This window comes from Actinia tenebrosa, unplaced genomic scaffold (genome assembly GCF_029948245.1).
Source record: "Actinia tenebrosa isolate PJP-AT-01 unplaced genomic scaffold, QUT_ActTen_1.0 utg344__unscaffolded, whole genome shotgun sequence".
Taxonomy (NCBI): Eukaryota; Metazoa; Cnidaria; class Anthozoa; order Actiniaria; family Actiniidae; genus Actinia; species Actinia tenebrosa.
In genome coordinates this window covers 729234-753352 of record NW_028292606.1, presented here as the reverse complement: position 1 = coordinate 753352, position 24119 = coordinate 729234, and the positions used below count along the sequence as shown (strand labels likewise).

Genomic DNA, 24119 nt, shown 5'->3' with positions numbered 1-24119 from the left:
AAAGAGGAACTGTGCACTTGAATGTAGAGTGGATGGACGTGCTTAAATTTAGTTCTTAGACTCAATAATATATGCGATTAAGTTCCCATTTAACCCTAAGATATATTTGGCTCAAAATCTAAACTATGAGGAAAATGAAATGATGCGGTTCTAAAATTACGTTATCGATATCTTTAGCGCCTTGTAGGATGTTTTAACTGTGCAAGACAACACCTTTCGAAGTATTTCGAGGAAGGCTTTAATGCTGTAAGCGTCCTAGAATATGAAGGCTTATTTCGTTCTCTTGGTAAGTTAAGCGTTTATGCGCAGACTTCTCATCTTATCTTCTACGTCTTCCATTCTTCTTTCATTGTTATGTTGATTTTTTTAAATTTTATTTTACAGGGTTATTTGATAATTATTATGTAAAATATGTTGTTGTGGTTTGCAAATAATCAAACTTAAGAAACTGCAAACTTAACTCTTGAAACATATGCACTTAGAATGTCACTCCCCTAAAATGACAAACCAGAACTTGACCCAATAAAAGAAGCTTGACGAATTTTTTGGATTTCTAATATTGGTAAATTTTTGGAAGGTGAAACGATTATTTAGAGTTTTAAATTGAAATTTCACATAAAAAGAGAGGGTTAAAGATCCCAGCTGCAATGGTATTTATTATTCAGCTTGAAATTATTAAAAAATATTTCAAAAATTATTGAGGCCATATATGTTTGTTCTTTTTTGTAGACTTTGTGCTCTTTGGCAGCGATTCTGCAGGCTGAGTACGAAGATGGATATTTTCAAGAAGACTATGAAGAAGACTGTAAGAGATATAAAAAAACATTTTATGATGCAAAAACATTTTAACATTTCTCTATTGTCTCTAGAGAGTAGACGTAGATTTTTAAGACTCCAGCTTGCATTTAAGATTATACATAATATAAATTGCCCACAGCAGTTAGAGGGCTATCTCTTTAAGAGGTCATCCTTTCATAATAGGAACTTTAGAGATTCCACATTATTAGATATCATTGCGACTAAGTCCAAAATGGGTCAAACGACTTTTAAATGTGCTGCTGCTAGGGACTGGAATCTTTTACCAAGGGACATTCGTGAAATACAATCATTATCTAAGTTCAAGTCTAGTGTTTTTAAATATTTTCTTGAACATGATGAGTCTAGCCATTCATGTAGTTTAAGATAAGTATAGTATTTTATTATTTAGTCTAGTTTTATATATATGTGTCTTAGATATATTTTTATTTTTTTTTATTTTTTTATTTTTTTATATAGATTTTTTAGATATTGTATTGTAGTTTAGACTTTAGATTTTATTACTATATATTTATTATGCTGATCACCAGTTAATACCAGCTAATCTTCTTAGATAGCTGATTGGTCTTATCAGTTGAAATAAAGTTTTTTATTATTATTATTATTGTTATCATTATTAAACTTTTTGAAACGCATTTCATAAATTTTTGAAAGTTTTTTTTTTTTTTTTTTTCCCCCTGAGCATCATATTTATAATCATTTCTGGTAGTTGTTCCTTTTCTATATTTTCCTTTTTCCTTGGAGATGCATACATACATACATTTCCGGTACCTAGATGAAGAAAACTAAGGAATTCGAGAGTGGAAATTTACGATAATAAAAATTAAGAATAACAAAAATTTAAAAGAATAGAAACATAATAATTTTATTGCAATTTTTTTTTTTTTTTTTTTTTTTTTTTTTTTCTACACATATTTTGAGGGAGAATTTTTCCTAGCAAAAACTTTTGTATATCGTTTCAATTTTTGTTTCTTTCGGTCCGTAAGGGAGGGGGCTCACACAATTGACCTATTGATAGCACGTATTGCTTTTTGTCGGCCTTTATTTTATGTTCTCCCTGGTTAGTGATTTTTTCCCCAGTTATGTTGTGGTAAGTGAGAATTTTAAAATTTATGTTTCCAAAAAACGGCTATTTGCGGGTGGCTCTATTACGAAATCCCTACACGAGAGCTTTTTCCGAGCCTTGATTTTCCAAGCGGTCCTGCTTCATGTTAAGTGGACAATACAAAATAAATTCAGATGGTTGGCGTAATAGTTGACTTGATATTAATGGCGGTTGTTGTACGGTTGAGGAGTTGGGGGTGGCGATGTTGAAAATCAAAATATAAGGTTGATAATGACATTGACGTAAAGCATGATGATGATAAGGATAATGATTGATCATCACAATGACAATGACCATACTGCTTGTCCAGTAAACATAATATTATAGAAAAAATTACTAGAAGAGTCAATTTCAAATTATTCCTCGGTCCCATTGCATTGGTATCTATGATAAAATAACTCGTGCGCTGATTTGTTGGTCAATGCAATATGATGAATGAAACGTCTCGTCGAAAATTAAAATTTGATTTGCTGAAATTGACCACAGGAAAGTGAACATTGAAAGGCAGAATTCATTGAATAAAGCCACCAAAAAAGCGTGCAACGAAATGATGTTACCTATATCAGTGCGCAAGTGATGTTCAGCCTAGCTAGCAATCTGATAGCTTCATTATATTATCAATCTTTATCACCAAACTAATTTTTGCTTTAATCGTAGCACAAGAAAAATGTCAAACATAACGCGTTTTTCAAATATATATAAAGAGTCTCAAAACAGTCTTGACGTCCTTGACAGAAAGTGTAAAAAGCGAGGTCTATGTTCCTTTTGAAAGTTACTTGTCAGCACGGGTGCCTTTCTATCCCAATTAATCTAGGCTACTGACTCGTGGATAGTGCATATATGTATTCAGTTGTTTGGTAAATAAATGTCACTTTGATAATTGTTTCGGATGTCCCCTTCAACAGTATTAGAGAGTTTTAGATTGACTTTTTTTCTCCCCGCAAACGGCAAACGTGAGCACGTTTTCATAGTTTTCCTGTATTTTACTTTACCTTTTACAAACCTTCTCACCAAGCGCAAATATTCTTTTGTTTTTCCACTACTTGGACTTTTTTGCGATTCTTTTTCAGTAATTTAAAAGAATTTTTTACTGGTCAACTGACGTTACACGTTTGCCGTGAACGTAAATCTAAAACTCTCTAATATAACAAATTCGGAAGAAAATTAATAATAGGGAGTCCATTTCTAAATACATCTTGGTACTATTGTCTAAGTTATCGATGCATATTGAATACATTTTTATTTCAGTTTGGAATCATAATTCATCCACTACTCGACGTCCACATTGGACTACAAGAAATGTAGGTTAGTGCAAGATAATTAGAAATGTTAGAAAATAAAAGAAGCAACTACTAGACCTACTACACCAGCTACTTGGCCTCACTGTTATGGATTATCATTAGCTAACATGTCCATACCTTGCACTACCATGCACTACCATGCACTATGCACCGCCATGCACCGCCATGCACCGCCATGCACCGCCATGCACCGCCATGCAACGCCATGCACCGCCATGCACTACCAGGCACTACCAGGCACTACCATGCACTACCATGCACTACCAGGCACTACCAGGCACTACCATGCACTACCATGCACTACCATGAACTACCATGCACTACCATGCACTACCATGCACTACCATGCACCAATATGCACTACCATGCACTACCATGCACTACCATGCACTATCATGCACTACCATGCACTACCTCTTATTGAATGGTGCGGTGTGCGATGTAGTCATATGCACATCATAAAACATTCAGTTTTTTTTTGGCGGGAGTCATGACATTTGACTGAAAAGCATTGTATTTTCCGTGTTCTATGCAAGGTCCTCGCCTTGTATTACGCTATAATTATTAAATAAACCCTATTTGATATTATATTTGTCTCGTCTTTTTCTATAGTATCGAATGCACCAATGACTCGATTTCCCACAACTGCTGGGCCTCAACGTAAGTTCCAAATAAATAATGAATAAATCCTCTTATTATCTGCGAGGGCCACGTAACCGACTATAGCCTTCTACGCATGCGTTTTAAGTATGATGACGCAGCGTTTCAGAGAGAAGCATTATGTGACGACGAGACGGCCCTTATAAGGAAACTTTGCGAAAGTTCAATGCTAGACTCTTACGAGTATATCAAATTGAGCTGATCCTCGCAGTATATGAAGCAACTTATGCAGCTGCAAATTGAAACACTCAGAAAAAAGTCTGAGTCTTGAACGGGATTTGAACCCGTGCCCTGGCGATTCCGGTGCCATGCTCTAACTACTGATCTACCAAGTCTCATATGAGTATGTGTATGTCTGTCTGTTTAACGAGCAATAATGGCAAAAAGCGCCAAAAACTAGGCCTTCGTATGAGTTTTGACCCCAATTTTCGTTTTGGGTTAACATTCAAAACCTTTTTTAAACAGTTAGAAACTGATGTACTATGATAAAATGCCTGTTTGAAGTGGTATTTTCAATTGTACAAAGATGTTTTGTTGCATTTGTGTTAGAATGTTGCTCTGTCAGTGTGCTTTTTGAATAAAATTTCGGCTTTGGGTTAACACTTTGATTCCACTTTCATTGGTCATCTCCACTTCCAAACAAGTTAAACTTTCTGAATTACAAGATTTTAATCTTGTACAACAGCCTTTTTCTTCAAGAAAATAGTTTTTGGCGTTCACCGCTTGAATACGAAAAGAATTCTCTCTTAATATGTATGTGTGTTTGGTGGGACAGTTATCTAGAAAAATAGTTCGTCAAATCCTATTTTGTTGTTACATTTACAGTATATCAAGTGCGCCTAGTTAGAGGAAGATCCCGTTACGAAGGTCGTGTCGAGATCTACTACAGGGGACGATGGGGCACCATCTGTGATAACTCATGGGATTTGTACGACGCTCATGTTGTGTGCCGTCAGCTTGGGTTTTCCAAAGCCATTTCAGCTCCATGTTGCGGTAGATATGGATGGGGCTTTGGCCCAATATGGATGACAAATGTTCGCTGCCGTGGTTTTGAACGCTCTTTAGCCCAGTGTAGATTTACAGGTTGGGGAGTTAGTGGCTGTAGGCATTATGAAGATGCTGGTGTTATATGTGGCAAGTACACACTTGATTTTTACCATAGCTAATATACCTCTGCAAGGCAAAATGGCGGTTTTGTAGGTGAAGTTTGAAAATCCAGTTCAATCGTTCTTGTTATACCTGATAGATGCTTTACGACAATAATTGTGCTCCGCTTGAGCTTGGAAGAGCTTTGATAACGATGTAGACGGACAATGTTAACAATAATATAAGTGCGAAGAGCATTATGATTGAACAATATTTTTTTAAATGGCGCTGGCCATGAAAGTAGGGGTGACCCTGGTGCTAAGGACATGTTGTTTTCTTTTCCCAGGGGCTTTTTTGCTACAATTGATTAATGGTAAATTTGAGAGCCATGGGACCGAGTTCCAAAAATTTGAGGCAAATGCATCCAATATTTTGATATTTTCAATCTAATCTAAGGAGCCTTCTACATTAATGTCTACGTTGGGCAATTCTTTTTTTTTTTATCATACCTTACATATATTGGAAATTCCATCCTTAGCGTGCGGAAATTTGACCTGCTTCAATGGAGGAACCCTCAGATGTTTTAATGATAGTCGCGAAGTTTGTTCTTGTCGTCGTGGCTACTATGGAAAACAATGCCAGTTTTGTAAGTGATATCGATTTCTAAGATTTGAAATAAACTTATTTACATAAATTTTGACATGTACTTTCATTTTCTTAAAAATGATTACAAACCACATACTTAAAGGGGCAACATATTTTCTTCACAGTAAAATGTGTCGGATAAAATCATCAATTTTATTTAGCATATGAATTGTGAGTAAATGACGTCATTTACTCAACCCTATTATTCTTTTCTTTTTTAACCCAAAATTTCTCAACTGCAAGTGGCTGCCAGGCGAAATTTTTCACTAATCTGATTTACATAATCATAATTGAGTCAAATATCTACAAATACTTCAATTATTCGGACTCTGAAAAATTGGGGCGTTTTCATCCAAGTGCCCCTTTAAGCCCTAAAAATTCTTATGTTGTTGTTAGATTGTGGTAGCCTGAACTGCTACAATGGAGGTACAAGTGTCTGTTCCAGTGGCAGAGCTGTATGTCGCTGTCGTCCTGGTTACCAAGGAAGACAATGCCGCTACGGTGAGTTGTAACTCGATAGAGGTTGTGAACCTCTGATTTAAAGCCTCTATTTAACATCTACAGATGGTAAAATCTAGTAATATGACATACAAACCGTACAAGGGCAAATGAAATGAAGGAAGAAATCTTAGTTAAAAGCTCAAGCTCACCATTCTGCTACAACGCAGAAGTCAGAGTCTAAGCCATGATTCATAATTTCGACATTTTGATATGTTCTTTTGCAGTGTGTCCAAGTTTGTATTGTTATAATGGAGGCACCCGTGACTGTTCTCGAGGAAGACCAACGTGTCAATGTCGCCCTGGTTTTTACGGGAGTAACTGCCTACACAGTAAGTAAATAGCTCTTATTAACCGAGTGCGAGGTCCGTACCGTAAGTTATGGACCGAGTTTTTTCCACTGCCTTATGGCCCGCGCGCTACGCGCTTGGGCCATAAAAAAGTGGAAAAAACGAGGATCCATAACTTACGGTACAGACCGAGCAAACGAGGTTAATAAGATATTTATTATATGGCAAGGCATTGAGATCAAAAAGAGGCGAAGCAACAAAAAGTAAAGTTGACAGCGCATGTCAAACGAGAACTGCATTGGAAGGGCTTCCTGTACGTGCCAAAAGTCATGTAGTGTTTGAGTCGCTCAAAAGGCAAAGTTTTAGTTTACTTTGAAAGAATTTAGCTAAAGTTTAAAGTTTTCTGAAATACTAGTTAACAAAAGTGAGGCTTTATTTTGCAAAACATATAAATGCAAAGCAAAAAAGGCATCAAAAGAAGACCTCAAGAACTCAACATGAGATTAAGAAGAAAACTGTCGTACTTCAAACTTCAAGATATTCACAACCAAGATGAAAAATACTACAGCCTTCCGCTTGTTTTCCTGCCTTTTATTGAGAAAAAAACTCAAAAACTGTCTCCAGAAATGAATGAGAAGCTTTGGAAAATTACGGCTGGCTGAACATGGATAGTTTTTGTCAATTTTCAACGTTTTGACTGTTTGAAGCAGGCCGCCATATGCACAATGGCTGAAGTCATGAAGAAGGCACACTTTCGACTCAATTAAAAATGGTACTGCTAACTCTCCTGTCTAAAAATACATTCAAATTCAAGTGGGGGTGAAATATTACTGAAATATGGACATACTTCAAGAGCGGATGAGCCTAGAAAACTGCTTAAAACGTTTACGAAAGAAACTACTGGCTTCTTCACCCGATCGATTCAGATAAGTTCAAACTGGACGTTGTTAGCTCACTGAAATAACAAATTTACGTTAATTCTACGGTAAACCTATCTTTATTTCATTTACTGAATTAGCCGCTGTTCACCACCCTTTAGTTCGTAGTTTGACATAGTTTTAGCTTTAGCATAGTTAGTTTTTCTAGTTTTTTCTAGTCGTACAAAATCGCTCAACTAGTGCCGTGTAGAGCCTTGATCAAAAGAGTTTCGCTTGTATGAAAGAGTTGTCGCTTGTTTGATAAGTTTTACATTAAATGCCAGTGGCTTTCAGTTATCTTTAATTATTTATTGAAGGTTTCCCGACGATTTTCATCCAGAAATATATTTTTTTGATAAAGATTTGAATGTTTTAAAAGTTTTTGAAATGAAAATGAATAACAAAGATAACAAAGATGGGTATTACATTGTCCCACTGAGGACTGTGTTCCATGATCATAGGGTCGCAACGTTTTGACTGCAAACTGCGAGCCTTCATCAATACTAGCGAATTGTTGCTAAGCATAATAGTCCATGGGCCAGGCCCCCAAAAATAAGGTCTTCGGTAACAGTCAGGGGGACAAATGCTATCATACATTTTTGGAAAGCTTGCACCCTCTACTTTATGGTTTTCAGTGATAGCAATGTCAGAAGAGTAGCTTTAGTGCTGAAATCACGTGATATTATGACGTCACTCAATTAAAATCGAAATTTAGATAATACTAATATTCCAGCTATTCAAGTTTATTATAAAGCCTGAAATGTATATGCAATCATTTCAAAATGATAGACAAGGTATTCAGTAAGCTCAACATGAGCTACTCTAGGGAGTTTTAGAATATCGTAGTTACCATGGCAACAAGTTATTTTGTGATTTATGTGCTTTAAAGGGAAAGAATAGTTGGAAAATATATTTGATACATTTATATTGTTCTTCGCGTAGCCTATTTTTCAATATCAAACGTCTGACTCTATACAAACTTACTGTTAATGGCCTCTTTAATTGTCTTCATCATCCTCTTCTTCTTCTGAACATTCATCATCTTCGAGATCTTCATCTTCTACACGATTGTCACAGTCACGTAGTTTGCACATATCAGTGCACTTCAGGCCATTTATAATGCACATACAGCTTGATGGTTTACATGAGCGTGAGCAAGAGCAGGAAAGGAATTCTAGGACAGCTGTGGGGGCTGGTTCACCGCTCATCCATTTGATTACAAACTTGTTGTCTTCGTGAATCCACCCGTGTCCAATAGGTGATGGAACGTTAGGGCAGCCTTGCAGACTTCTTCTCCAGATGGCTGCTTGGTAGTTTGCACGTTGCGTATGGAGTTTTAAGCAGTCAGCGCAGGGCGGTAGCTGTTGCGATTCTAGTTTCCCTTTCTTCACACAGAATAATCTATAACGAAGCTCATTTACTTCTTTGGTTCCAGGATTGGAGCTGTACATTCTGCATGTGAATTCTTGTATCTTTGAGAACACGTCGTCTGTGAAATCCCACTGCATTCCAATTTGGTGAAATAGGTCTTGGTACAATTTGTTTGTTTTCAGCATTTTGAATGCAGCTAGTTTTCCTTTTCCCGCAAAAGCACTGACACTGTCACAGCCTGTAAAGGCGTGAAAACCGAGAAGAGACGTACATACCTGCGATCCTAACATTCGAGCTACATTTGAAATGTCAATGTACATTGTTCGAATCTTCTTGCCACATTTCACGTACAATGAGCATGGAATATAACTACTGAAAGCCAAACAGAGAACAAATACGTCGGTATCTTCTGAACTAATCACAACTGCTTCGTAGCCTGCCGATGCTGCATTTGCTGCATGGAATAGAACTCTTGTGTCAGCCTCTTCATGATTTGATCGAAGGTCCTCCCATTCTGCTGAACCTGATGAAGTGATTTCATAACAGTGGTCTTCTGTTGTTACAAAGATAGTCTTTGATTGTTCAGCTAATCTTTCCTGATACTTCTCCTTTCCCCATTCTTCTGAAATAAACTTAATAAGTTGGGACTTGTTTTTGGAACTTGCTAGAAATTTGGACCACTGACGAATCTTATGATCTGATTTGATGTTTTTAAACTCGTGTCCACTTTCAGAACCCCTCTTTTCTCTTTCGGCATTTTTGATCGATTCATCCTTGTAAACATCGAAGACAACATCGATACGTTCGCTTTCGTTTCCTTCATTTAGGATCATAGACATGAGACTTTCAGCTACGTCACCAAATGTCTTCTGGTCAACTTTCATTTTCTGAACAAAAAACATCCCATCAATAATTCGTGCACTTGGCTGTGGAATGGTATTTGCCGCTGGTATGTTCTTCTTCAGGTCGTTTAACAGAGATGATTTATTTGTTTTCCTTAACGATCCATCAGCAGATGCCAGAGACCAAGGTAGGGGTCCAAGTGGGTGACAAAGGACATCACTTATATTCAGCTTTCTGTTCTCAGCAATGATCAGCATCTGTGCAAATAAAGCTCTATCTGCCTTTATTATAACTTCCTTGCTTGTTCCTCCTCCGACTTTCATCTTCTTGGACAGATTTCCAAATGTTTTCAGTTGGAGCTTGGTCATTTTATCATAGAAATTAGACTTTGGTGGATTAGACTCCAGTCGGTTTTCTCTAAATGACTTGTATGCTTCCTCACCAAGAGCTTTGGCTTGAATCAAATCTTTGGCAATTTCTGGAGTCGCAAGTTTACCGGTAGATAAACAAACAAGATCCTGTTGATTACTGTTAAAAGGATTTATCCAGCTTTCTTCTAGCAATAAGAGTAATGCATTTACATCTGCTTCATCTTTTGCCATCCTACTTGGTTGAAGATCAGTGTGTTTTCTGCTTGCTGTGTTCAGATGAAGCATATCCTTAAGCTGACGCATAAATATGCTTCGAAATTCTGCAACTAAGTAGTACTTTCTCACAGCACCAGGTTTCAAGCTGAATCCCTTGGTTCCTCCAGCAGTCTGTGTATCTTTATTAACGGTTTCTTCAACGGTTTGATCTACGGGTATTCTTCCAAATGGATTGTCGTCACCAATCTGTACAGAAAAGCCACCGGCTCTAAAGTACTCTATTACATCTGGGTGATCTTCTTCGAGGTGGGACATTTCTAGCAAGTAAGCAGATAAATATCTGGCGTAATTTATATTGTCATACGCAAAGCACCACGAAACCATTCCCCTGATAGAAGAGATATGAAGCTCCCAGTTACCCTCTCTTGATGCTCTTAAAAGTCCCAGAAGGATCTCCATAATGTCAATATATGACATCCAAAATTCAGAGAGCTGACCATTATGCTTTCGTAGAAAGTCTATATACATGTCATAGAGCTTAACGAATTCAGCAAAACTAGAACTTCCCATTTGTTTATTGAACTCTGCCTCACAAACATTGTCGTAAAGTGTCTCAAGTCCATTGAAGAAAGCATCAACTTTCCTATTTGATTCCTTGTGGTTTTCCTCGATCCATGACCGAAAGCCTTTCCATATCAACCTCATAAGTGCTTCGTACATTAGTTTGTGGAATCTAACTGCACGGTTGTATCTACGGCCATCCATGACTCCTGAGACAGAACCTTCTGCTATCACACCTGCCTCGATGCATAGATCTCTAAGCCCAGCATCTTGAAAGCGTTTGCCAATGATAGACAGTAAGGTGCAAGCTGTATGGAACACTCCAATCCTTAGTACGATATCTTTAAATCGTTGGTCATGTTTCCATTGAATTTCAGTTGCTTTTGCGTACAGCGCTTGGTCAAACACAAGGACGATACTTTTCAACTTGAGCTGGTTCTTTATCTTCAAAGATTGTACTAGTACTTCATGGACCGTTGCCATGTCTGTAGCAGGTGAGTTGATAGTTGGTAAATATCCTATGTTGTCTTTTGTGACTTCTACTTTATTGCGGATGGAAATGTTAAAACCAGTCCAGCTACTTGCTCTCTGTCTTTCTCTTGCATGGAGTCGTACTAAAATCCAAATCAGATTCTTCTTTCTTGCATTTGCCATCAATTCTTCAGAAGTGACTTCAACATATTTCCTTGCTCGAGGGCCACAACGATCTCCGACGTTATATGGAGGAATCTCAGCGCGCTGCAGAGGCTCAATGCTTCTTTTCTTTGTTCTTGCAATCTCAAATTCTGGCTGTGCAGGAAGATTTGGACCAAAATGTCTGGCCTGAACGACAATACCATTTACTCGATGAGAAGTTCCTCCTCCAGATAACGTTTCTTCCAATCGATCAATGTTGTCCCAGCCAAGTGTTGTCTCAATATACGGCTGTATATCTTCGGGCAGCGGAACGTCATTGTTGGGCGTTGATGCCATTTTTTTAAGACAAAGTGCTGTGTTTATTTCCTCGACTTGCGAGTAGGCAATACCATGTCCGCATCTGTTTAACATCTGTATGACCTCAACATTGTTAGTCAAAGATTTGACTGCATAAGGTAGCAATATCTGTTTAGGGGGTTTCTCTTTTCCACCGCTCACACCATAAATAAGATCTTGTCCATAAGAACTGATTAGGCGCTCCAGTCGTTGAGGGTATTCAGTTGGAATCTCAGTATTCCCAGTCAAAACAGTGTAAAGAAAAGTCTTGAGTTCTTCCGGTATGTTTACTGCATTCTGACAGAGTTCTGAAGGTTTTGGAGGCCACGACACATCTGTATTGTTATTTGACAAAATACCATTCCGAATATATAGACTAGCTTCCTGAATTTGTTTGATCTTTGATGGCATAGTTATATCTTCTTGTTGTTGCGCAAGTTTTGCCAGTTCCTTAGCCAATTCACGTTTTGAGAGACTTTCAGGAATAACAAACAGCTTATTGTTGTCAAGAAGGTCCTCAAACTGCAAAAGACTGCCAAACTCAAATTCCAATTTTCTGCGGATGTATTTCTTGGTTGACTCAGTAATTTCTGTAACGCCCATTGAGTTCATGTGGAAAATTAGTAAGTTTCTAAGGTCAACCAACTTTATTAATCTTGGATTCTCTAGTAAAGAACGTATGAATTCGAAAAGCTTTTCGTAAGCTTGAGTCTCAATGTTCTTATACCAATCATCAACATCAACAACTTCATCCCCGTCTTGAAATTCATTTGAATTGCTCACTTTAGCAGGGCGAGTATAATCTCGATAGCATGAACGGTGGTAACAAGCTTCGGCGGCTACTAGTTCACGGCTTACGATGGCAATTATCTTAGTGTCATCTTTAGCAATAGCAGTTGTTCTAATGGAGTCATCAGCACGCAAATCTCTACACTGAATCAAACGCTCTCGATTTCTTGAAGATTTTAAATATTTACTTTTCTTTTCACAAAAAATGCATATCTCCTCGTATGTCCTACTCGAGCTTGATGGTTGTCTATTAGTTGCGTATCTCTTTTGCTCAGGCTCTTGCACATCATCAGCATCTTCAGTTGATCGAGAAAGGTTTTCAAGATCTCTTTTCAGAGTAAAAATACTTCGGCATTTTCTATGATACATAACGTTTGCCGGTATTTCTCCTTCGTTAGTATCCCTAGCGACATCAAGAATTGCTTTGTGATTACGAATTTCTGCAGCCTTTAGCAATGTTTTCCAAGATCCGAGGTCTTTGGGGGAAGTTAAATTTTGACTATTATCATCAGTACAATGAATAATACACTTTTTAAGATCTGTTGTACAAGAAAGAAAATCAAAAATGCTTTTACGTCTCTTTAAGGTATGTAAGGACTATAAAATCGACAAGACAAAGCTTCAAATCTGTTGAAAAAATGCAAATTCCGATTTCTAACATTGTTAGAAATATCTGTATTATCAGTATCTTCATTTTCGTAGTCTTTAAAAGTGTTTAATTGAGCTGATTTTGCGGAAAATTCTACTCTACTTACCACACAAATAGTCCGCCATCTTGAAAATTACCCAAAATGCTTTGCGGATCAGCAAATATATTTTCTTCCTTTTTTAATCATTTTTATAAGTAATTTCAAAGTAAGCCAGCTTTTAAATGTAATAATATATAGTAGCTCTATTGTTTTAACATGTGATAAATAAATATCGAGCTTAAAATCATGCAAAGCTATTTTTATAAATTAATCTATCCCAGCCTCGTTTTCATGCTAAATCGATATTTTTCAATAATTTGATGTTACAAAAAATGCCACAAAGCTACTCTTTTAGGAATGCTATCATATAAATTTTGAAACAACTTTAGGTGACCTTTAACCTGGCATAACTCACAATTTGTCCCCCTTAGTGTTACCATGGTCGAGCCCTGGCCCATGGACTATAACTGGTGTCATTGCTTCTAGGGTGTCGTCAATTAGCCTGTCAAAACAATGGCACAACCCACTGTTTAAATAGCGGTTCCTACTGCCGCTGCTCTTCTGGTTACTATGGAAAATACTGTGAACACGGTAAGCACCTAAGGCTGCGTTCACAATGTATGGCAGAGGGGGGCAAGAGAAATCTATGGGGGATGGGGTAAATTTTGGTGGGAAAAAGTTTGGAAGAAGCTACAAGCCTTGCTTAGGGGTGTTAAGAATCTTTATTCTAGACATTTCAAATTTTCACATGCCCCCTGCCATACATTATGAACGCAGCCTAAAATGAGTAACAATAAAACTACTACAAGACAAGTAAAAATACTATAACAAAGACTGCCACTGTTTTCATTGCTACGCGCTGATTAAGACTACAGTCGCGACATGTAAATCGGACAATACACTTCCGGCATTTAAATAAGACAGAAACTCATAAAGGAGACGAAACGTGTAAAAACCATACATTTCTTTAGTACGATGCTTCGGAAAATTCAACCTTTCTTCTTGACAGATTTATTTCCAGTAATTTACGTCCTCTTGCTTCACAAAATCCCCAAAACTAAATCAAAGATAGATATCCCTTTTTGTTTTTTTGAGTGAAAGATTCAGTAAATTTATTCTGAAAGTCAGGAAATTCAGCGGAAAATTTGATGTGTAAGAGAAGCGGTCATTGATTAAACTTATAATTCCATATATGGTATCAAAACCCCTAACATGCATATTTGAATATTTCAGAGCATGGTTATAATCCCTTATAAGTGTCAAGAGTATACCGTTAGTACACGCCCACAAGCATTAACGTTTGATAAAAGGGCAAATGAGAGCAAAATAGGATTCTTTTTAAGCCATGTTTTATAGGATCACAAAAAAGGAGCAAATTTGAAATAAATGTAAAGTACAAGAATAAAATGTATTTCTAATAATATTTAAACCATATTTAAACGCTAAGAATTGATTGATGGAAGTGTATTTCCCGATTTCCATGCCACAACTGGGTTTTACCCTAAGAGCTGAACAAAATTACAATTAAAAATGTACTTTTTGTAGATGCCATTTCTTACATTTCTGAAGCTTTACGAGGCAGGAAGGGGAGGCATGGGTACCAATTGAGCAAAACCTACGGTCTTTTTCGACTTATAAATTGGCGCTGTTTTTCTTAATTACTAAGTCATTTACTTAGGGTAGCCTCATTTCAATATCTATATATTCACGAATACGAACGGTACAATTTAAGAATGCACAATTTGAAGAATACAAACACTTTGAAATTTGACGGACCTTGACTGGAACAATTGAATTAAACATAACACAAAATCGATGCTAACCCTGAGCAACAGAGAACTCAAAACTGGATCATTTGGAGCTGCCCCTGATGATGCTTAAGATATCAGAAAATCAAGAAAACATTCGATTACCTAGATGTTATGATGCTTTTTTTTCTGTTCCTTATGCTCATTGTTATTTCCTAGCTTGTGGAAGCATCAACTGTTATAATGGAGGTACACTTTTCTGCTCTGGTAAAACGTCTCTTTGCCACTGTCGCCCTGGTTACTATGGAAACCAATGTCAAAGCGGTAAGACAACTTACCTTCAGATTAATATCTTCTGCAGAAAAAATATTAAGGGTTTTTTTTTCAAGAAATTATTGTCAAGTTTCTTGCATTTTTATGAGGCATTCTGACTTACGTCCTTTCCTTTTTCCTCCTCTTAATATGAAAACAGAATGGGGTTTAAGACATACCTAGGCCTAAGACAGTTCAATTTCAAAAGGACACCCCTTAATCTAAAGTCCTTAATTCTCCCATATAAAACTTTACTTGAACAAAAAGAGTTCTCCTAAATTTCATTTGCAATAAAACTATATTTTAGCTTGTGGAAACTTGACTTGCTACAATGGAGGAACGCGTCAATGTGCTGCTAACAGTCCTTATTGTCATTGTCCTCATGGTTTCTATGGAAAACAATGTCAAAGTGGTGAGTAATGTTACTAAGCTCTTCGATCGATCGTTAGACTTTGAACAACGAATTTAGGAGGGAGAGAGGAGTGGTGGGGGGATGGAGCCACGATCCCCGTTTTTGTCTAGGATTTTTATGGGTCCAAACTATATTCCCACAACGCAGGATATAACTATATAAATAATATTTTAAGAATTTCCTTTGGAGCGCGCTCCAATACCTCCTTTGGTTTTATGTTCGCAGAGGGCGCAGTGAGATATATTAGTACGTCTAACGCCAACTAAGTCCCACTCCCTTTTCACATTGATGGATCTGCACCTGATTAATCATTTCCTTGCTTGACATTATCACTACAGAACGCATAGGAATATAATTATAAAGGTAGATGAATATAAATCATATGGATCGATCTCTATTCCTCAAAACATGACTGAAATGAATGTATTCTATTAAACTAGACGCATATTTGCGTGAACTCGGGCTTCATAGCAGAAAATCGAAAGAATTCTTCGTGAACACTGTCATTCCTCTGACGAAACCTTGAAAAATTCCGCCATTGCTCGACCATGTGCTTATGTGGCGCATACTACGCACGCGCATAGAACTTGCGCATGCGCTTTGAACGCAACAGCGATTTGTGACAGAACGCAAATCAAAGCCCAATTTATACCCCGGGCATTTCTTTGAAAGCCCGAGTAAATATAAACTGAGATAAGTCTACAAACACGTAAGGCTTGTACTTTAATCATGTATGTAGTCGCCAGGCGGCAACTGCTCGCTACAAGTTACAATGAGGACACTTGAACCATGAACACTTTGAAATGTTTTCCAGTTTAGCATTTTTTTAAACCTCGTACTGTTTCAAATCATCCGATAAAATGAAGCATTGAGTTCAAAAACACTAAATGATCAAAATAACTGAATATAATTCCCAAATCTATTGGCTCAAGGGATGATTTACAGTATGCATTTTTTTAAACTGTTCGAGTGTCCTCACTGTAACAGAAGCAAAGGGAAATAAGTAGCTATAGTTACGGGTTATTGCCTCCTCGACGACCATTTCTTGACACTTCTTGACATTCCTTACATGTTAAAGAGATTATTTCAACTGATCTGAGCCTGCACAACGTATGCCTGTGCGCATTGTCATAGATAAGTAAAGGATGCATTGTAGTATAGTTTAGGGCAGAAAAAAAAACCACAAAAAATAAGGCATGTACAAAATATGCTTGTGATCAACCTAAGCTAACCTACACTAAAATACAACTTAGTGAAAGTCTGTGTACAACTGTTCGCACTAATTTATACGAATTTACTATTTCAGGATGTACGCCTGTATTCTGTCACAACGGAGGAACACATTACTGTTCTGGAATCAGAAGCTACTGTCGCTGTCCTTCTGGTTACTATGGACGACAGTGTGAAAGTGGTAAGAAAACTTCAAGTTTATTTTAGAGCGCGGAGTCGACGACTCTTTTCTCAGGTATCAGTGGCGTAAGGAAGGGAGATTATCCTCCATCATGCGCGTCTCTAAATACTACTTAGGGTGGCGTAAGAGTGAGAGAGTGCTCGCCTCTCATCGAGGCAACCCGGTTCCCAGACTCGGCGTCATATGCAATAGAAGTGTTTTTTGGTTATCTCCTGTGCTTCGAGAGCTTTCTCCGGGTTTCTCTGGTTTTTCCTCTTTCAGAGAAAAAATAAACTTCTAAATTCCAATTCGTTCTATCGGTTGCTTATCAGGTGAGTTGCAAAACCTTTTAGGCTTTCTATCCCCCATAGAAAAGTAAATCTCCTAGGATTTTTTTCGAATTAAATATATTGTTTTGATTCTAAAGGTTCGCAAACGCGAGAGATAGGAAAGTTTTGTTTTTATTTGGAGATACTTAAATAAACAGTCCCTGCTCTAAAATAATCCTAAACTCTTACACTCTAAAGCGTATCAAACATTGCTGAAGCTACAGACGTCAGTGGTCACAGACGGTCATAACTACGTTTCTACAGTAGGCGTATGGAGTAGAGATGTAGAAACTTGTACCACTGAATGTACAATGTCCCTAATTTTTGAAATTGAAATACTTTATTTCCTTGGAAGATCATGTTATTCAATAAGCAGTTATTGTATAAAAAAGTTGTTTATTGTGCAATAAGAATTATAGTGTCACGAATGAAATATCTTTAAAATGAAGGCTGTGCTCGAATACTACTCCCAAAATCTTATCTTTTTTATCAGGTTGTGGCAGGTGGGTGTGTTATAATGGAGGTAGCTATCGGTGTGTCGGTAAGAAAGCTATATGTGTGTGCCGACCAGGGTACTTTGGAGAACACTGCCAAAGTGGTAAGTACCTCTAATAATTTTTTTCGTAACTTTTGATACTTACTAGAAAGTATACTTACGAGAAAGTTTTGACAACCTTTGGATTCACACTAGAATCTTGATGACGTCTTGTTTGAGGTCATGCTTGATCTCAAGACTCTAGTGAGAATATGAAAGCATGCCAAGACTCTTTAGTAAGTGTACTGAGTATCAAAAATATCAAATAATCGATCTCAACAAGAAAGCATAAATGCTCTTTTGATCAGTTGAATTTCCATTCTAATAATCATTTGAACAAAAGTTAAATAGGAGATCATGCACTACTAATAGCGGGTTTTTGCTCGGTAATCTGAAAGTAATCCACATAAAATACACCACATATTTTGTAACAGCTATGTGTCACATAAGACATACTTAACTATTTATGCGCATTGGATTGCCAAGCGGGTTGGGTTGCGTGGGGTAGCCACTCCCTCTGGTAAATTGCAAATTAAATTTAAAGACTAAAATCGAAAGAGTCAGTCCAGAATAATAGTTATTTTTAATCTGCCACCGATTTTCTATTCGGTGGATGGTAATACATCTTATGCCATATATAGGGTGCAACCAACGGATTTGCTACAATGGAGGTACTCGTTACTGTTCTGGTAGCAGAGCCTACTGCAGATGTCGCCCTAGTTTCTATGGATCACAGTGCAATTATGGTGAGTAAATGGAACTATGAGTTCTCTTCAAGCTTCTCTCACCAAAAGAAAAAAAAATGAATTACTAAGTAAAAAATATTACAATACATACTACAAAGTAGATATCTATTTTGTTTCTTTTTTTAATCTTCCAAATCATGCTCAATTCTGAGTTAACCAGCAATCTATTCATTGGGTATGTGGATGCCACTGGGAGTATATCCAATTGTCAGTTAACTACTAATTTTTCGGCCAAATGTCAGTTAACTGTGATAATTACGGGCGCTTGCCATGGTATTCACCAAAATAATGGCATTTCACTGAGTTAACTACTAATTTAAGGTTATTTGTCAGTTAACTACTATTTCTTTATTTTTGCCAATTGCCAGTTACCTATCAACCCTATTGACACCATCAACTATGGATATACAGGATATTTTGAGCAGATGGTGGGGGGGGGGGGGGGGGGGAGATTGGGGGAGAGGTATAACCCAAGAAGCGAATGTCGCTTTAATTTAGGGCAGCAAATCCTGGGCAGGAGTTGGGGAAGTGAGGATGGTGAAGGTAGGGACAACTCACAAGCACTCGATCAACCTCCCCTGGATTTAGGCCGGAAATGTGTGTATTAGCAATTTTTTTTTTTTTTTTTTTTTACGGATACGGGCTGCGTCCACACGTGTACGCAAATTTTTGTGTCCGAATCCGCAAATTTTCGAAAACGGATACGTGTGGACGGTGAAAACGATTTGAATACGCTGCGTGTGGACGCGAACATTTTCGTATCCGCAAAAAATAATTTGCGGATACAAAAATTTCCGGATACGTGTGGACGGGGCCTTATACTTCATTGTCATTAAATATATTTTTAGGATGCAACGCGTTGACATGCCTGAATGGCGGAAGTCGATACTGCTCTGGCAATAGAGCTTATTGTCGTTGCCAACCTGGTTACAGAGGATTACACTGTCAAATTGGTAAGTTGGTACTGAATTATAATTTCCTAAAAATGTATGCCAAGAAGAATTAAAAAAGTATGATTAAGAAAAAAGATAAAAAAAGATAAATAAATATGCAATTATTAATAAATATTTTAAAAATCTTAATGTCTCTGTACTGTGATATAAACACGCTGGGAGCAGTAAAGCTGAAGAGAAACTAGTTTACGAAGGCGAAGCGTAGTCGAGTGCTTCCCTTTCTCCGCGAGTGCTCTAAATCACCCAGATTGTTTATATCACGGTGCAGAGGCTTTAAGCAGGCGTTATATATTTCTTAATTTGATAAATGTTTGAACGATTTTGCGTTAGCGTCTCCTTGTTCTCTGATGTGAGAACGAACGAAAGCCAGCCAATCAGCACGCCCATTGTATTCTTTGAACTTTTATTAAAAAGATGATTAAATAAATTCAAAGTCACACTTAAGTCAATTTTCTTCAAGAGAGCATACATAAGAGAGGGAAACTTCTTAATAACGCGCACGCCATGTAAATTCCCGATTGGGCTATTTTTAGTAACCGGATGCAGTTTGAATTTCGCCTTACCCTACTCCCGTGCGTCATTAACTAGTGCACGCGCGCTCTTTCCGTTTCGCTTTGAGTTGCACGCGCGTTGTTAAGACGTTTCCCTTTCTTATTTATGCGCTCTTGATTTTGTCTAATAGCATCATATCAATTACGCATGCCAATTTATAATATATTTTGGCTCAAATTCTTCCTTTCATTCGTTTTTCGTCATTATTTCCTTTATTCATCACCATCAGCATTCCAGCCATCTTATTGTTTTATTTCATTTTTTTTTTTTTTTTTTTTTTTCATTTTAGGATGTGGCTCTCTCACTTGCTACAATGGTGGTACTCGATATTGTGTCGGCAATTCGGCTCGATGCCGCTGTCCCGCGGGATTCTCCGGTAGACAGTGTCAATACGGTAAGCTAATCATCTTTTAAAGAAGATTATGTCTAGTTGTCTTTATCTGGAGTATCTAGAGGAGTATCTTGATAAGGAAAATAAAAGTAGAATGCAGTACGACTAACCAAAATGTCCTACAGGTTCTATTAACTTTTATCCATTCAGCGTAATGTTTTTCCTTTTCATATAATGTGTCAAACTATCGAGAATGAAATCACGCGCGCGGATGGCGTCAGCACTGTGTCTATTCACTAATATAGCACAGTTCTTGACCAATAAGCGCACCTGTACTATCATAATTATATAATTTTTTAAATCATCATCTGTTTTTTCTCTTCTTTTCTTATCTAGGTTTATCTACCACACCTGCTCTAACACCAAGTATGTAAAGTTAGAATATTATTACTTATAGTTAATTTTTTTGTTCGACAAATTCAGATTTTTGGTACAACTACTGTTTGAAGGATTACATAGCTTTAGTACAGGGGTGGGTAATTAATTATTGACTATCACGAGCATGAGAATATTATCCAAAAAAAAAAATCCTTATTGATTTTTATGTTTTGTTTTAAGGACCTCAAGAAAGTGTACTCAGGTATGTGTCCTGGCACAAGGGCTAACAGCACTAACCAAAAATTAATTCTAAGGTGAAAAATGACCAATTATAGGAAAAAGGGTATTTGGGTAAATGTGTGTAGCAAATAATCTCTTTTTAAGACAGTTATTTTCTATCAAGCATCACAATTAACATTCTATTTTCGAGGGAATAGAAAATTACATTTCGAACAAACCTTTGTGTCGTTCTCGTAAGTTGAGATGAATATCGTGCTAGATTAAGGTGTGGTATATGAAAGTCATTGAAAAAAAATGAATGAGCACAAAAATATTTTAACGGCTTCTATTATGTTCTGTTTTTGGTAGAGTACTAATCAGGATGATAGGAGGTTTCAAGCAACTCCTTGTTTCGGTAAGCTGTAAAGATAACAACATTATCATTAACATTAAGTCTATCAAGAGTTTTATCTAATAGAGGACAAAATTTCGTCCTCAATTCTAGCTAAAATATTAATTTAGGGTTCATTACTTTTTTTAAATATCACTGCATTCTTGTTAAGATCATGAGCAAGTTTTTTTGCGTAAAATTGAGAACAAGCTAAGAGGTTCATTTTGAACTTTGAGACAAATTGCCATCTCTTCCACTCATTCTAAGTTACCAAAAGCGGAATTTTTGTCGTGAAAGAGTAGGATTTCGTGGATGAGGTCAATCAGAGTTTCCCAATGACACTGTCAAGTTTTCAGCACACTGGAGACATCATCAGATACGCTTCAAGAATTTGACTTTCAATTCTAAAAATCAAAATTTATTATTTTCAGATCCAGGATATGATCAAACTTGGCCTTCCTAAAAGCGGGGCAATGGTTTACAAAAGTGAGTTGATAAATGTTATATTTCATTACGACAAACCTGCAATCCGTAAATGGGTGTACTAGTACCGAAGATGTAGTGTGGATCTATAGGCCTGAAAAAGGAAATAGATGGACGGATGGACGGACGGACGGACGGACGGACGGATGCATGGATGGATGGATGGATGGATGGATGGATGCATGGATGGATGCATGGATGCATGGATGCATGGATGCATGGATGCATGGATGGATGGATGCATGGATGCATGGATGGATGCATGGATGCATGGATGGATGCATGGATGCATGGATGGATGCATGGATGCATGGATAGGCAATACAATGTAATACAGTAACATTTACTTAAAGAGGGTGACGTATAAATATATGGTAGATGAATATATGTAATATATCGAATGTGTGTATGTCTTTCATATCTTTAAGGACAAATCAGTTCACTGCTGAGCGATGTAGAAACTCGAGCGAACGACATTGGAGAATCAAACGATCCATTGACTCTCAAGGCTAAGCAAGATGTCCACGAAGTAAGGTCACGTGCTCATGTAATGCTCAAGAAAATGGATGACATCATCGGTGAGTATCAAATATTGCTAATTATGATAGATGTGTTGATCACCACAGTTCTACCCATTCAACATTCACACTTATTGCTAATTAAAAACCTATCATATTAAGCTTTACTCTATATGTTAGTGTCGAAGTTGGAGTAGAGAAAGATAAGAAGGAGTAGAGAAATGGCATAACCAATTCCATATTTGGATTGCGCGGAAAAGCGGCAAATAAAAAGGCCGTCGTTTTTTAACGAATTCGACTGCATGAACATTTTCAAAGAAGAAGAAAAAAAAAAAGACAAGTAAAAAAAGAAAAGCTTTGGAAAATCGAGGAAGGATACGGGGACGATGCTAACTCGTGGGTCTGCCTCCCAGACAACAGACACAGGGAAATACGACACTCAATGATTGATATGGCCAGTCCTACTGTGTAACTTTCCCGTTGCTCAGGGTTAGCCTCTGCTTTATTTGGCGAAATAATTTATTACTCTGATGAAAATATATACTTTTTAGTGACTTAATTCTCGGCTCCTAAGATGATTTCAATTTTAATTATTTCTTACAAAAATTAACATGTATATTTTCATCCTACAGAAAAGAAGTGATGGACTCAAAAGACCGCTATTAATCGGACCAGGGTCGACCAATGAGTTAAAAACAGTGCTGTTCTAGTTGCTTAGCTTAATTTTTGCACCAATAGAGCAAAACCCTTTACTCCCTTTGTACTGTTGAGTTTGGCATTCAATTAGCTTACGTAATCACAATATAAAGATAGATTACTTTACTTAGATTAACTGTCTTGATGCATGCATTGGGATCATTTGCCAAATGCCTTTTTAGTAATTAGGGAGAGGAGTCTGGATAAAATGCGATCCACTCCCCTCTAAGTCCTCCTTATCCCCTTCCTTTTGCCACCCGGTGACGCACGCATTAATAGGAACTTTAATATTTGCAAATTAAAATCTGCGACGCCGACGTCTACCGGAAATGTAAACAACTTCACTTTGGGGTTTCGCGCATTCAAATTTTGTCTTCCCTGTGGATGAGTTGACTTTACTGACAATGTTTACAAAGGAAATATCCAATGAACAGAACCCTGAATAGAAATTATTTACCCTTCCGGTTGGCGTCGCCGTCGTAGATTTTGTAAAGTCCCTGTTAAATAAATGATGACCGGTCTCTTAGTTAATGATAAACTGTTTTAAATCATTTAATAATTACACCTTTTAATAGCGAGTTAGATTTGTAAAAATAAAGCAATCTGCATATTTTAAGGTGGTTTGATTTGCTTCCCTAATTTAGTTGCGTTTGAAAAGTTTGCGAGAGGCAATGAATATTCTTTGCTTTGCTCCTCTGTTGTTTTATCGAGGTTTTCGAAATACCCCATAAATTCAGGTCATTTCGGACTATTCATCATGGGAGAGATAGGTAACTATAATTGATCAGGGACTTAGACTGAGCTTGGATACAATATTATCTGCGTCTTCCATCCGTTGCAATAAACATGAATGACCACCAAGATAAATGACAATGAAAATCACAGTGTGTCCAATAAAAACAACGGTGAAAGTTGAGCATGTAATCATTACTTGAATAATTAATGTTTCTTTATTAACAAAAAACTTTCAAGAACGATTTCAGCGTCTTTTCAATC

At 37.1% G+C, this 24119-nt stretch overlaps 3 protein-coding genes across 3 annotated transcripts; 1 reads left to right on the top strand and 2 right to left on the bottom strand.

The window, feature by feature from the left end:
* Positions 1 to 133: 133 nt before the first annotated feature.
* On the top strand, positions 134 to 23739 carry LOC116305765 (uncharacterized). The gene is made up of 22 exons (XM_089025492.1): positions 134 to 286; positions 730 to 805; positions 3170 to 3226; positions 3835 to 3882; positions 4708 to 5016; positions 5507 to 5614; positions 6010 to 6114; positions 6339 to 6443; positions 13617 to 13721; positions 15098 to 15202; positions 15498 to 15602; positions 16909 to 17013; positions 17815 to 17919; positions 18498 to 18602; positions 19451 to 19555; positions 20397 to 20501; positions 20835 to 20864; positions 21057 to 21078; positions 21405 to 21450; positions 21858 to 21912; positions 22338 to 22487; positions 23060 to 23739. Exons 1-22 carry the CDS (start codon positions 263 to 265, stop codon positions 23068 to 23070), a joined length of 1986 nt encoding a protein of 661 aa, XP_088881618.1. The 5' UTR covers positions 134 to 262; the 3' UTR covers positions 23071 to 23739.
* LOC148904287 (uncharacterized) lies at positions 8078 to 11404 on the bottom strand. Its single transcript, XM_089025491.1, has one exon. It carries the CDS (start codon positions 11332 to 11334, stop codon positions 8317 to 8319), a length of 3018 nt encoding a protein of 1005 aa, XP_088881617.1. The 5' UTR covers positions 11335 to 11404; the 3' UTR covers positions 8078 to 8316.
* LOC148904286 (uncharacterized) lies at positions 11368 to 13215 on the bottom strand (the record flags this gene model as incomplete). The annotated part of the gene is made up of 2 exons (XM_089025498.1): positions 13197 to 13215; positions 11368 to 12980 (listed from the first exon to the last, which is right to left on the bottom strand). Coding segments are annotated over exons 1-2 (1632 nt in total), but the record flags the coding sequence as incomplete, so codon positions are not given.
* Positions 23740 to 24119: the final 380 nt, after the last annotated feature.